The sequence below is a fragment of the Cyrtonyx montezumae genome, unplaced genomic scaffold, assembly GCF_038088225.1.
Source record: "Cyrtonyx montezumae isolate F1298 unplaced genomic scaffold, pur_monq_1.0 scaffold_17, whole genome shotgun sequence".
In the NCBI taxonomy this organism is placed as follows: Eukaryota; Metazoa; Chordata; class Aves; order Galliformes; family Odontophoridae; genus Cyrtonyx; species Cyrtonyx montezumae.
In genome coordinates this window covers 23,334,164-23,348,416 of record NW_027071903.1, presented here as the reverse complement: position 1 = coordinate 23,348,416, position 14,253 = coordinate 23,334,164, and the positions used below count along the sequence as shown (strand labels likewise).

Sequence of the window (14,253 nt, the reverse complement as noted above, 5' to 3'; positions counted from 1 at the left end):
CGGGCCCGGCCGGGCATGGCGGCGGCGGGCTCCCTGCGGGGCCGGAGCCTGCCCGAGCTGCGGGAGATGCTGAGGCGGCAGGAGCGGCTGCTGGCGGACCGGTAAGAGCGGCATGGAGACGCTGAGAGATGGGGCACGCTGCGCGCGTCAGCAGCGCGGGGTGGGAGGGAGAGAGGGGACAGGCGCCTCGCCACATGCAGTTGTCGCTGCTTGGCGTCTGGCCGACGTTCGGAAATCCTGCAGCGTGGGAAGGCGCTTGCTGACAGAATGAGCACGCGATAACCGCTCTGGTAGAGCAGCTCTGTGTGCCAGAATGAAGTAGGGTTGCTTGGACACAGTTAAACAACTCGTGGTGCTATTCTTAATTATTGTTGTTCTTATTTTAGGAAGTTCATTGATAAGCTCCCAGATAAGGGCAAAAAGATCTCCGATTTTGCCGAGAAGCTGATGCGTGCCATCTCACAAGAGGAGGAGCTGGCACGGACAGCACAGCTGTTGTCTGCCATCAGGCTGGAGTTCCAGGCTGAGCAGGGCGGGGCTCATCCCGACAGGCAGCACGTCGTCCTGGGTGAGCCCACGCTACAACAGAAGGATCCCTCAGCCCTCAGTGATAACCCTCACGCTGAAGTTCCTAAGATCTTTTCCCAAAGACAGGAGGCAGAACGTTTGGGCCATGATCCCACACATACGGCTTTGGAAAATGAGAGGACTCGGGGCAAAAATGATGGAATAAAGACTGTTATAAAAGATGAGAATCTCTGGTGTGAAGCTGTCTCCGAGTCGGCCCCAGTCAGTCATCTGAGCAGTGATCAGCAGACATCTCAGAGCGACGCTGAGGGTGGTGCAGGATGTGCTTCAGACTACTGCAAAGGCACATTGGTTGATGCCTTTCAAAAAGTTACCATTGGAGATGGGGAAAATAGTGAAAAAGTATTGGAAAAAGAGCAGAACGTGTCAAAACATAAGGGCAATATTTTTGGAAGCCTGCACCCCAGGACACCACATTATATTGAAGTTCTAGAGTCCAGAGCAAAAAACCCAGTCATAAAGAAAAGCAAATTCAAAACAAACACGTAAGTATCATGGCACAGAAGAATCTATTCTAGATAGAAATAATTGACTTGCTTAGGATTGGAAGTGTTGCAGAAATAAACAAGGTGAGTTCATTTTCTGGTTGTTGGTAAGGACGTTTAAAGTCATATGACATACTGTGCTAATATATTGGGTCTTCAGTTAAGTGCTGTGGAATCTCAGTGCTGAGTGGTGGTCCAGTTCTTCCAATTTGAAAAAAACATCACACATCTTCATCAGATTTCATAACTTAAGCTATAGAACTGTTACAAAACTGGCAAAACTTTGTTTTGGATTGACTCTAGAACTTGTAAGAGTTCAATAGCAAGTGGGCCTTTGCTTTTCCTGCATTTCTGTGACTCTGCATTTCTCACTGTCGGTGTTGGCAATAATAACAATTTCTGTTTCCCTTGGCTCCCAAAGCATTGCTGTTTTGTGGTTGCTGATTAATTGTTCATTTGTTTGTCTGCTATTTGGTGTAACTTGTGACACTGTTTCTGTGTAGAGAAGCTGTATGCTACTAGGTGAGGAAAATAGTACTATTTTTAGTTTTCCCTGGACGTGTTTAAGTAAAGGGTAAATGTAGTGCTGAGGGACATGGCTTAGTGGGCAATATTGGTAATAGTTGGACAGTTGGACTAGATGATCTTAGAGGTCTTTTCTAACTTCTTTGGTTCTTTGCTTGTTTTTTTGTGAGTGGCATAACCCTTCAGATGCTCTTTAAACTTTTGTACCCTTAGATGCTGAAGGTAGCTTTTAGAACCAAAGTTTCTAAGCCTTGTGTTTCAAATGTTGGTCACAAGCTCTGTGTTTGATTGCTCCTAGATTATCAGGAGAGCAGTGTGGGTCATCGCACGGTTCTTCACCCAGTCAGTCACCTGGGGGGGCTGGCTCTCCGATTACTGCTGAAGAAAGAAGACTTAGAGATAAGAAACATTTGAATGATATCACAGCAGCTCGGCTGCCACCGCTTCACCATGCCCCTGCTAAGCTGCTGTCCATAGAGGAGTCCATAGCAATTCAGATACAGCAAAAAGAAGCTTATGAGGTAAGAATTTATGATTTATCCTCAAAAGCAATTATTTAATTACTTCAACCTTTAAAAAAAACAAAACAAACACGAGAACAAGAAGAGAGCATAATGGCATCTTTTGATACTTTTGAATTTGATGATAAAATTGAGATTGGCAGTCTTTGAGAAGACTATATTTGAGACTCTTAATGAGGTATTTAAATAATGTTTTAATGCCTTCTGAAATGGCTGTTCCTGCTTCAAACAAAATCTAGTGTTGTTCTTCACGTGCAGTTATGCTAACTTCATTACAATCTCTTCATCTCTGACTAGAAATAGAAGTGGGACCCTGATGAATTAGCCTTTAATTTGTTTTTGGCTCTTCCATAAATGAAAGACTAGTGGTGGTCAGTATGTTTAAGATACTCAGGTAGCTTCCTTTGGCTTAGTTTGTTCTGTGTCTGAAGAATCCATGTTCCAAAGTTCATTAATTTTAAGAAAATTGCTTGCTCAGTTCTTCTGTAATGGATTTCTATTTGTAATGGATTTCCATTTTGATTTCCAAATGATGCGGAGGGAACATTTTAAACCAGGCAATACTGTAACAGTGTTTGTTGCTAATTACTGTTCTACGAGCACTTGCTAGTTTTGTCTTTGACACTTGAAGGTAGCTAATTTATCTGTAAAATGAAGGACTTCTTTGCTGGAGTTGCTGAATGAAGGGCATTGCTACTGCTACATGATTACATACAGGGCTGATGTATAGACTGATTTTGTTTGGCTAAAGCTGACGTGAGATGAGAACTGTCATAAGGGGAATTTCAGATCTTCAACTCAAAAAAACCAAAACTGTCTTCAAATACTAATAGAGCAGTAAAGTTTAAAATGTAAAGATTTTTTTTTGTTGTTAGGTATTAGATATTTTAATTAAATCCAGTCTGGAATTGCTAATATTACTGTGTCAAGTTTCTCAGTTGTTTGATGTTGTTTTTTACAACCAGGATAAAAATGACAAAAACACTTTCCTAACTTCTGTCTTTTTTTTTTTTTAACATAGGAAATGCAAGCCAAACTTGCAGCACAGAAGCTTGCAGAGAGGTTGAATATAAAAATGACCAGCTTTGAACCAGAAGGGGAGGCTGCGATGCAATACAGAGAAGTGAGAGATGAAGATTATTTTTCAGCTGAGGACTGAATTCAGGAAGGGATGTCTGAGGATGGGCCACTAACTGATCTGTATGCAGTACTTCTTAAAACCCAAACAAGAATATTGAGAATTCTTGATCTAGTCAGTTGTTTCTGAAAATTTTAATGTTACAGCTATGGAAAGGGTTTATAATAACACCTAGGTTTGTGAGGTTTATAAAGTGATAGCCCCAGTGTTACGTGGAGACTGTTTTTGGAACACCTCTGGCACTTAAACCTTGTGGAAAGCCCAGTAGTTTTCAACTACAGTAAAGTGAACTCCTTAAAGTGCTTTTCCAGTCTGTGATGAATGATCTGCAAGAGGTTTATTTTGCCAAGAAATGTGAGTGCAAAGAGCCTCATAATCCATGACCATAAAGTTAGCTATGGTGCCTGTGAACTGCCCCATGGAAACTATATTTATGAAATCCCTTGTTTGTATAAATGTGAGTCACTTCTTTTGAGGCATAATTTATTCTGTTGAGGTCATCTATCTTTTACCATATGGGGACAATACATGCCCAAATGACTGTAATAAATTTGTGATTATTTTCTTCTTATCATGAGAACTTTTTTCTATGCCCATAGCTTAAAATAACACTTTTTGAGATTTTGCTGAAAATAGAAAATAACATGAAGTTTTTACCTAACTCAAATTCTCTTTGAGCTCTATGGGATTCTGCAGTTCTGTGTTTGGAAGCCACTGCGAAGCACATCATGAGATTACATTTAAAATATTGATCTGTTCAGATTATTAAAGGTTTTGGTGTCTTTTCATATTTTTGTACAGTGCTTTCAAACTTTGGAATACTATTTTTTCATAATGTTACTGTAAATCAAGAGATCTACCTCTGGTTTTCTTGGAGAAAATAAGTTCTATGTATTTTACAGGCTTAGCTGTTCTTTGAAGATAAAAAACAAATCTTTGCAGTAACATTTTCTGCCTTTTATTATGAATTTTCAAAGATACAGAACACAAGTGAGATGCATTTCACAATGGTATTCCACTGTTGACTAGCATACTCAAACCCTGTTGTGAGTTTATTTTAGCTTTAAGAAACAAAGCTGAGGGTTCCCTGTGTAGCCTGAGCTGCTCCAGCAGCAGTGCATACAGGACGTCTGCGTGTGCGAGGCTCTCCCTGGATGTGTACATACTGCATGAGTGATGTCTCCAGAACCACGATGCAAGTCATTCAACAAGCTGCACAGTGTCATTTAGAAACAAGGGCTGAAAGTCTCTGCTGCTTACTGAGTGCATAAAGCAGCTGATGCCACCAACAGCACTTCACTAGCAATTCTGCCATTGTGGTCTCCTCTTGCTTTCTGCAACGCCACTTAGATAGCAGCTGTGCACCTGGACACCTGCATGCCTCCCTCACTTCAATATCTGCAGACATGTGAATGTGTTTTTTGCTGTAGCTGCTCTCATAGCAAAGCTTCTCATCCTGGGTTCAGACTGCATACTGTGTATGCTTGGGATGCTTTCAGGCCTTTTGTCTCTTTCTTCTTACCACTCCTGTGTCCTTATTACCTCTCCTGTTTTTGGTTTTTTTTTTGTTTTCCTCTTTTGTGCTCCTGCTTCATCTTCCCAGCTTCTTGTCAGCACTGATTTCTGGCACATTTTTAGTCATTCAGACCTTGGTCTCTGTACTGATGACCCACCCGATCCCTCAGCTGCACGGATTTCCCTGCTCAGCCTTCTCCATTGCAGTGGCTCTGGCTGCACGGGCCCGCAGAACTTTCCCTTCTGGTGGATACAGTTCAGAGCTCAGATCACCGCGGTCCGTGCTGCCGCCTGTTGGCCCAGCTGTGTCTCGCCTTTGAGTCTCATCTCAGTCTGATTTGCTCCTTAAGGACAAAAGGCCTTAGAAGTGTACTGGCCTTCCCTTTGTCTCTGCTTGAAACATAGGTTGTTATCTTTCCAGACCTGTTTGCATCTCTCTGATGCCTATTCATCGCACCCTATTATGCTACAATGTGTGGCTTTTCCATGCTGGCTTTTCAGTGCTAAAGGAATGAAAAGTACAGAGTAAAGAATTTGTTTCCTAGGTTACTGATGTGTGGTTCATGATAACAAAAATTACGTTCTCCTCATGAGGCTGTTAAGGATTAGTTTTGCTTTCTAAATGGTGAAGCAGGGGCAGTTTTCTTGACCTGTGTTTTAACACACTCAACATGTTGGGACATGCCTGAGTGAATCCCTCCAATGGGCAAACTGTACCTTTAAGAAAAAAAAGCAGTAACAGGTGGAGTGGATTGCCCAAGTGGGAGCTGCTCAGCATCATACCTGGCAGTGCTGCAGAAGGGAGAGCTGTGTGGGTGCTGAATTAAGCTCAAGGTGTAAATTGTAAGTTGCTGTGAAATGTGTATATTTTTGTGGGGGGATCATCCAAGATTCTGAATACAAATGTGTGCTCTGTGCTGAGATTTTGTGGGTGGTGAGTATAGAGAGTCCCATGATAAAGGTATGCAAGGCAGAAGTCTGTAATAGGCTACGCAGTAAGAGGGTGGGTGCTGGGATGGTTTAGTCATATTTAATTTTAAGTTCCTGACCAAGTGTGGTGTTGTGTGTTTCACCATTCACTAGTTTTATGCTTTCAAAGCGCACGTTGGGAATTGAGGAGCTTGCTTTGCTCTATGGGAGTGAGCTGCTTTGTTGGAGTGAACTGTTCACCTGGCAGAAAATAAATAATCAAAAATGTGTTTCTGAAGTTCCTCATGTGAATAACACGCTGGTTTGGCTGTGTAAAGTTTGCAGTCAGATCTGGGGGAAAATCAAGAACGTTTGCTTCACTGCTTAACAAGGAAAACACTAGACATGGAGTTAGGAGATAGCTGCTATAAATGGAAAGAAAACCAAAGGGAATTCAAATGGACAAGGTCTACGAGGTCTGAAGGTGGGCAACGACGGAGGTCTGAAGGATGGCACTAGGTGCTTGAATGGTGTGCTGCAAATCTGATAGCTGCAGCAAGTGGGAGAGGTATCTGTGTGGCAGCACCTGCAGGCATTTTGTTTTTGCGTTGCCTGAGACATGGTAGGGGTCTGTGATCCCCAGCTGCATGCAGGAAAAACATCTCTTGGGCAATTTCTGCTCACAGGTGAAAGCTTTCCTGAGGGAGAGAACATGGAGTCTGATTTGTCAGCTGTGCAGACAGCATGATCTAGGGCATTTAGCAGCCTGAAGGACTGGTAAGTACTGGAGAAATAGCATTTGAAAGAATTAAAGATCAAAGTGCTGCTGTGCATTAACTTTATTTCTTTAATGTAAGAATAGATAAAGGCTAGAAAGGGCCCAGAGGTTTGCCCAGTTACTAAGAACTAGATCTAATTCAGCAATTTTCAGTCTGGCGGCTCGTGGACTGCTCCTATGGACCTCGGGATAAATAAAAGTGGCAGGTTGGGTTCCTGAGTGGAGGAAACAGGTTTCTGAATGTGCCACTGGGACACTGCATCAGCAGTCAGGGGAAGAACACCCAGGCCCTGCAGACTGCTTGATGGAAACCGTGGGGGGGCACAGGAAGAGCTGCCATATTCCGTGTGCAGCCTTGGGGCAGTAGTTTGGGGGTTTCTATGTGGAACTCACAGCCAATTCTCGTGCTGTGGACGCACCAGCAGCTGGCAGCCTTTAGCAGCCTTGCCGAGGACACCCTGATGAGATTCTTTTGGATGGCTTTTGTGGTGTGGAGATCACCACGGACATTTCCTGGTTTCCTGCTGTTTGCTTTTGGGCTGTGAACTCACAGGTCTGGGGAGAGGGAAAGAGAAGTAGAAAGTACAGCTGTGTGAAAACAGCATTTATTTTACTCTGTGTGGTGCTCTTTTTCCCTCACAAGCTAACGATTGTGTTTTATTCTCACACTTCTGCAGTGCTGTGTCACTGCTGACACCGTGGCTGGGAAATGATAGCTGACCATAGTCCAGGTATCTTTTACTACCACTGACTTTCCATGGGATGCACACTGAATCCTTTGTGAATACTGTCATTGCTATTCCATGTGTACTCAAAGCTTTGGAGGCATTGTTATCTTTTATTTAAAGCCACTGTTTGATCATTTTGTTAATAAGATTTTACTAAGTGGGCCTTTGGTTTGTTGAAGCATGAAAGCGTACACTGAAGTCAAGGCGTGATTCCTCTAGGAACATTTATATGCAAGTGCTCTGTTGAGCTGGGATATTGCCTCTGTGTTTTGTTTAATCTTTGTGCAAGGGAATATGTGAATAACAGTTAAGCAATTACTTAATATGCGAAGATGACACAAACAAGCACAGTGAAATGTGTATGGGAAGTGAATTGATTTTTAACTTGCCAGAATCACTGAACTACGTATTTTACTTTTCATCTTCCAGATATGAGTGAATGTGTCTTCCTGCACTATGTGTAAGAATGATTTTTCTGACAGAGAAATTTAGAAGGATTGGTACTAAATGACAACCTCGCTGCTTTCCTTTTGACTTTAGCACAGGGGATTATAAGCTGAAGTCACGAGGGGGATGAGTGGAGCTGTAATGCTTAATGAACATATTCATATTACTCCCTCCTATGCACACAGCTGGTATTAATGCTGATGCTTATTAGACTGATGCAATGATACAGAGTGGCAAGTAGTGGCAGTCTGAGCTTTTACTGAATCTCGGAAGGTGAGCACTTGATAGGAGGTATTTCTTAATATACTTCTGCGGATAAGAATTTCATTTGCAAAATTTTGTCCATGTTTTTCTTCAGTTTGTTTTCTCATTTCAAAACACTTTCCCAATTGGATTTTGTTGCCAATAGTGTACATTTAATTTACTCAGAGGTGAGTTCGATGGTGGTGGAAGTGGCCTGCTCTGGTTATAACAACACGTGGTTCACTTCGTCCACCTCTGATCTGGGACCACTCTAGAATGGTTACAGAATGGTTTGGGTTGGAAGTGACCTCAAAAATCATTTAGTTCCACCCCACCTGCAGCAGGCAAGGTTGCCAGCCACTAAATCAGGCATTCAATCCGGTTGCCCAAGGCCTTATCCAGCCTGGCCGTGACCTGCAGATTGTGTGCAGGGAGTGCAGGTCATGTGTGGGTTATGTGACAAAACTTGCTTTCTGCAGGAGCCACGGGACTTTTTTTATTATGCACACAAATTGCAACTGAATTGAAGGTGCGATGACAGCGTTTGTAGAGAGTCTCAGCTGGACAGAGTGACTCTCAGCAAAACCAAGGACTTAGCTGCCAGGACATTACCTGGTAGATGGGAACACTTCCCAAACCAACTGTGGAAGTTGTGATGTAAATTACAAAGTCAGTGAGATTTTTGTTTTGAAGTTGTTTAGATCGTTATCCATTAACACTGTGGGGTGTCTGCTTGTACTGATGAATTAGAATTAAAACGGGTACCATTCCTCCCCAAGAGAGGAACCTGGTTCATTTGGCTTCTGGCATGAAAACACGAGATGGTGTTGGCAGTATTGTCCCCAGGCATCTTGTGTCTCTATTTCCAGTTATTGAATTGGCATTGATTTTTCTTCTGTTTTCTTACAACTAGTAACAATAAATTTTGATAACTCGCCCACAAATTAGATGAACCAACAGGGCTTGGGCAACAGGTTTACATAAAAATGAGCTGTTAGCCAACTATTTACATTTGAATGTAGGAAATCTTCAGAAACTGTGTGATGAAGCATTCAAGAAGCGTTTAGATGAGGTGCTAAGGGATTTGATTTAGTAGTTCAGTGGGTAGGGATGGTGATAGGAGGATGGTTGGACTAGATGATCTTGTAGGTCCTTTCCAACCTAATGAATCTATGAGCTCTTTCTGCTTGAGTCAGTTAGGAGTGTCCTGCATTGTCTCCTGGTTACTATAAAAGTCTCAATGTAATTGTGGATTCCAGAGCTACAGATTCATCAATTGCAGTTGTAATTATGTGTGAAATTACTTTGTTATTGGCCTTCTCCCTGCCTTTTCCTGAAAGGGGGTGGGGGAAGGTAACAGAGATTCATAAAGTCTTCATTTTGAGTAATAATATTTTATTTACTGACACAATTGATTTGTATCAGTTAAAAATGTTCCTTCATTGGTTTCACATACATTGGTTTGAGCTGCTTTAAATTGACGTTGTACTGATATAGCACTGCTTAAATGATAACTGATGATAAATATTATCCTTGCACAGACATAGGGCATCATCATATGTCATGTCTGCAGACTTGGTTTCTTTTGCCCGCGCAGCAGATTTTTGTGGCTGTGAGCCAGGAATTTTAATGAAAGAAAACATCAAAGATGCAGAAGAAATGAGAATATTAGTCAAGGAAGATACACAGTGATGCTCTCTGATAACCTCTGGTAATTGACATTAGAACTATGTGGGAGCAACTTAAATAAACATCTGGACACTGAGTTTAGACATTTCCAGTGACAAAACCCAGACAGATCTGCTAGACTTGCAATAATAAATATTTCAGCGCAGTCTACATGAATCAACTTAGAATCCTGTTTTCAATTATTCTAGTTTTATAAATATATCATAGTTAATTATTCAGGGATAGAATTTCTTTTGAAGATTAGGGAATTTGATGTTTGCTTCGTTCATGTAAAGTTCCATTTTTTATTTATAGCAAATTTACTTCTGTTTGTACAAAAACAATCGTGCAAGCTTGCCAAGAGCCATTAGAGCAGAACGCAACTGAACTTTCCTGGGGTGGAAGGACCTTTTCTGGAAGCCCTGACAGTGTGCTGTGATTCATTCCAGCTATAGAAACCACTTCAATTGCGCTGAAAAGAAATTCTGAATAAAGTTTTTTAAAAGTTACTCGAAATATGTAAGGAAAGAATCTTTAAAAATATGATAGTGCTAAGAGTATGGTTTCCCTCACAAGTATTGAAGAGATGTTTATATGTACTAAAACATTTAAAAGAGATAGTACCAAAGCTATGGGACAAAGTAAACAGTGTTTGCAATTCCAGATCTGATGCTGATATTAAAACAGTGGTGAGGGAACAGCTATGAAATAGATACTCATTCAACTTTTGTGCAACTTCTGTATTCCTTGTCAAAGCTTCTGATGTGGGCTGTAATTGCAAAATCACATGTTTTGAAAAGTGTTATTTACTCATTATGTTAAAATGACCACATTTGTGCATTTTTCTCTCTTTTTATTTTGTGATGGTCTGTGTCTTTGTTGCCTGTGGCCCTGGACAAGCTGAGAGATTTTTCAGAAAATGATTTCCGAATAATCTTCATTGCCACTTTCAGCTTAATTTATGCTTCCACACAGCCCAAGTGTCAACATAACACCTTCCCACTGTTTCCCACTCAGACTGCTGCTATAAGCAGCCCTGGTGTGGCCTGGCTGCCAGTGTTGTTAAGCCACTGGATGAGTTATGCTATCCCAACAGGTTAAGAGGACTGTAGGGAATGGTGGTGTTAGCCTGACATGCACCATCAACCTTTTCTGAGCTGGAAGAGGCAGAGTTGCGTTTGAATGCAATTTAGAAAGTCCCTTCTATGCTAACTGTTAAAATCTTGAAGTCATGAGTCTGGCCTGGGTTCCTAGGGTAGTTCTAGTTAGGAAGGGCCTCCTGAGTACCCTTGTTCAGCTGTGAGGCCAGATGAAGATCCTCTACCGAATGTGACTGTCCTCTGGAGAAAAAGTTTTCCCTTAAGACTACTCTTGTTTCAGCTTATATCTAGCTTTCTCTTTTTGAGTATCTCTGTGTAGGTACTGGAGGGCTGCTCTTAGATCCCCTTTAAGTGTTCTTTGCTCCAGGCTGAGTGGGCATTTTGCTGGTTCCCATGACTTACTCTCTATCCAAACCCTTGGGGCCACTTCAGCAGAGCTGTTTCCCAGCTTATTGTCATTTCTTGACTAATCATAGCCAAACGCATTGGGAAGCATCAAGCTGACAAGTGTATTGAATAGACTGATGGGGAATTTATTCAATGCTCTTACAGCTCTCCCAGATCAATAAAATATATGTTTTCTGCTTTCATGTTCTGGGGGGAAAAAAAAAAAAAGTAACCTAGCCTGGTTATCCTGCTCTGAGCCTGTCTAAAATGTCCATGTTAATTAAAAAAAAGCAATTTGTGCTTTGTAGCTCCTTCTACATACCATAAAAATGATGGATAAGGAAGCACAGTGAAAGCTATAAATAAGGCCTGAAGTGGATAAGCTAATAAGAGCATCTCTTCAGCAGTTTCACCTTTTGCTCGCTGATCTATAACTTGGTAATTCATTTCCTCTAGCTATAACCTTGTATTTATTAGAATACCTAGTACCTTACTGCTGAAAATATGCACTGGAAATTTGTAGTGTTACATTTCTGACAATGTAATCTGTTCATTGTTACTAGAATGTAGAGAAGGGCGACAGATTACTTAGAGGTTTATTACTCAGCAAGATGCATTTCAGGAAGACTTGGAATAAAGATGGATGGATGCAGCCAGGAGGAAAATGTGGATTGTGACTATAAAGCTAAAGATCTTATAAAAGAGGAATTGTCTGTTTAATGATCTCCTGTGGGATGTGGTAGGCTCTCATCTGTGGGTCTGTAAAACTCCAGTGGACAAAGAACTGATGACAGAGAACAGCTATGCGTGGACTGATAAAGGAGTAATCAGGTTGGGCTGTTGTTATTTTCTGTGCTGCTTGATCCCATAATTGGAGCATACTCCTCTCTTACAAAGGCAGCCACTGTTTTCAGTTCTGTTGGTGATTAAAACCTGACAGCATGGTTTGGCTGCCTTAACTCCTGTGGAATTTAATGGAAATCATTCATCAGATCTTGAATCTGAAGTACATTGACAGTTCTGGTTACCTCCTCCAGTTGTGGTTTCTGATCTTGCTGAAAGGATGGGGCAGTCTGGGTAATTTCTTAGTCATCAGCTGTTCTGTGTTCCAGCATTAATTACTTCTTCCCAAGATTGAAAAATGCAGATAGAAAATGGTAATAAAATTCACTTTGAATTATTTGTAGCAGATGTAAATTCTGTTTATGCATTCTTTTTGTGCTTTGTTTGTGCAGAGAGAAAAGAGCTCAGACTTTGTCTTGAACCCTCCTTGGACTGAAACTGACACGCAAGAGAGAGGAAGTAGATTTTATGGGTTTGTTCTTAGTGGCTGTTGAGACACTTGACGTATATTCATATAAAATGTTATTTCATTGCTTTTGTTTGGGTATTTTTGTTTCCTGAATGGCTTCTGATGTTGTAAAGAACCAAAGATAAAAAAGCTTTAAGTATATACAATAGGAGCTGACTTTTGTGCTGTGTGCCTACATTACAGGCTAAGAAGTTTAAAAAAATATATTCAATCAATAGTGAAGCTACAATTTGCCACTTTGTAGATAATGCATCATAAAATAAAATAAAAAGCACCTAGAGCACAGACACTGTATATTGTTACTAGGATGCCAGAGTCCTCCTGCAAAACAGAACACAGGTCAGATATATTAGCCAGATGTTCAGAGGAGTCTGTTCTCTATCTTACCGGTAGCTTCTCAGGGTTATCAATTTTGTTTGGCTTTTGGCATTAAGAGGATTGGCAAAGCATTTCAGATTTCAGCCATTACGACTGTCTTATGAGGTATCATGCTCATCTTCCACAGAAGAGGATCTCTGCCTCATATTTTGACCAAGAGAGATATCAGACTGTGCTTTTACTGGTAGACTGAAGGTCTACAGGAGACTGCCACACAATCTATGCCTTTTCTTCCTTTTGAAAACAGTCAGATGAGAGTTAAAGTTTCATAGGTCTGGAGGGATCAGCAGTTTGTACTTCAGTCTGTTGCAGCCTGTCTACGTGATCCCTAATTCTCTGGCATATCTGAGGGCAGAGCTCCAGAAAGTGTAGTGTGCTTTCTCTTTTGAGTGTCAGTGTATAAGAAAGGGTAGCCCCAAAATATTTGGGAGCTTTGTGATACGACGATGCAGGCATCAGGATGAAATCCTAGCACACCTTTTCCAGCCATGTCAGGAAGGGGGAGTGTGACATTCATCTTTAAGCCTAGGTTACACTTAATCCTATGTTCACTGCTAAATTGATGTCTAAGTAAATAGTTTTACTATTGCAACTAGAGGAGACAGGAGAGTCAGATTACACTTTATCATGGAATTTGATATGAAATCCATACTTTGTTGCTTGGACAGTGAGATGGATGTTTGTGGTAGTAATATAAGATGATGTTTGTAGGAGTGGTATATGTCACAGGGCTGCCCTGGGTCAGATGGCATTTTAAATACATTACACGTGGGCTTTGATCAAGGACCACCTGGCCATGTGTGGTCAGTAGAGAACTAGGATACTTTCTGAAGGCCAAACTTTCTACTTTACAGCCTGTCACTGCAGCAAGAATTGTTTACCCAGGTTATGGTTTCACTATTAGTGAATATACTTACTGAATAACACTGGATCACCCAGTAGTACTAATTCAACTAGGTTGTCAAATGGATTCACGGTTTACTCCTGTCTGTTTAGCCAGAGCATACTGTCAATATATTGGTTGAGCTGCCTCTGTGTTTTTGTACCAATTGTGTAAGGACCAGAAATACTCGATGTGGCATACAGCCTACCAGAACAGAGGTAGTTTTCCATAGCAGTCAGAACAAACCTGAGCTTCATAAGGTCAGTTTGAACCACTGCAGCAATTTGCCTATTAGTGTGTGTTTGTGCTACAGAGTAGATGTTTGAAACCAGGCTTGCTGTCTGATTGAGCCACAACTTTAGCAAAATTCTAGTTTGTGCTTCTGGCTGGAGAGTTGATATCACACTGGGGCATTCACACTGGGATTCTCCATTGCAGAGCTATGCCGTGCAAGGCATTTTGTGCTTTTCTTTGTTTTTTGTTATAGTGCCATTGGTTCAAGGCTGTCACAATAATTCTAAACCCTAAGGTAAAGAGAAAACGATTTAATTGTTTATCCCCCTCCCCCTGTATGGCCTTGTTCAGAACTTGCTTTGAGGTTTGAACGTTGTGACTGTGTACATAATTAGCTGGTGCATTCCTGGTGTA

At 41.3% G+C, this 14,253-nt stretch overlaps 1 protein-coding gene across 1 annotated transcript; it reads left to right on the top strand.

Moving 5' to 3' along the window:
• POLR2M (RNA polymerase II subunit M) lies at nt 1-3,846 on the top strand. Its single transcript, XM_065734227.1, has 4 exons — nt 1-101; nt 387-1,073; nt 1,897-2,119; nt 3,141-3,846. The coding sequence occupies exons 1-4, from the start codon at nt 16-18 to the stop codon at nt 3,276-3,278; spliced, it is 1,134 nt and encodes a 377-aa protein (XP_065590299.1). The 5' UTR covers nt 1-15; the 3' UTR covers nt 3,279-3,846.
• Nucleotides 3,847-14,253: the final 10,407 nt, after the last annotated feature.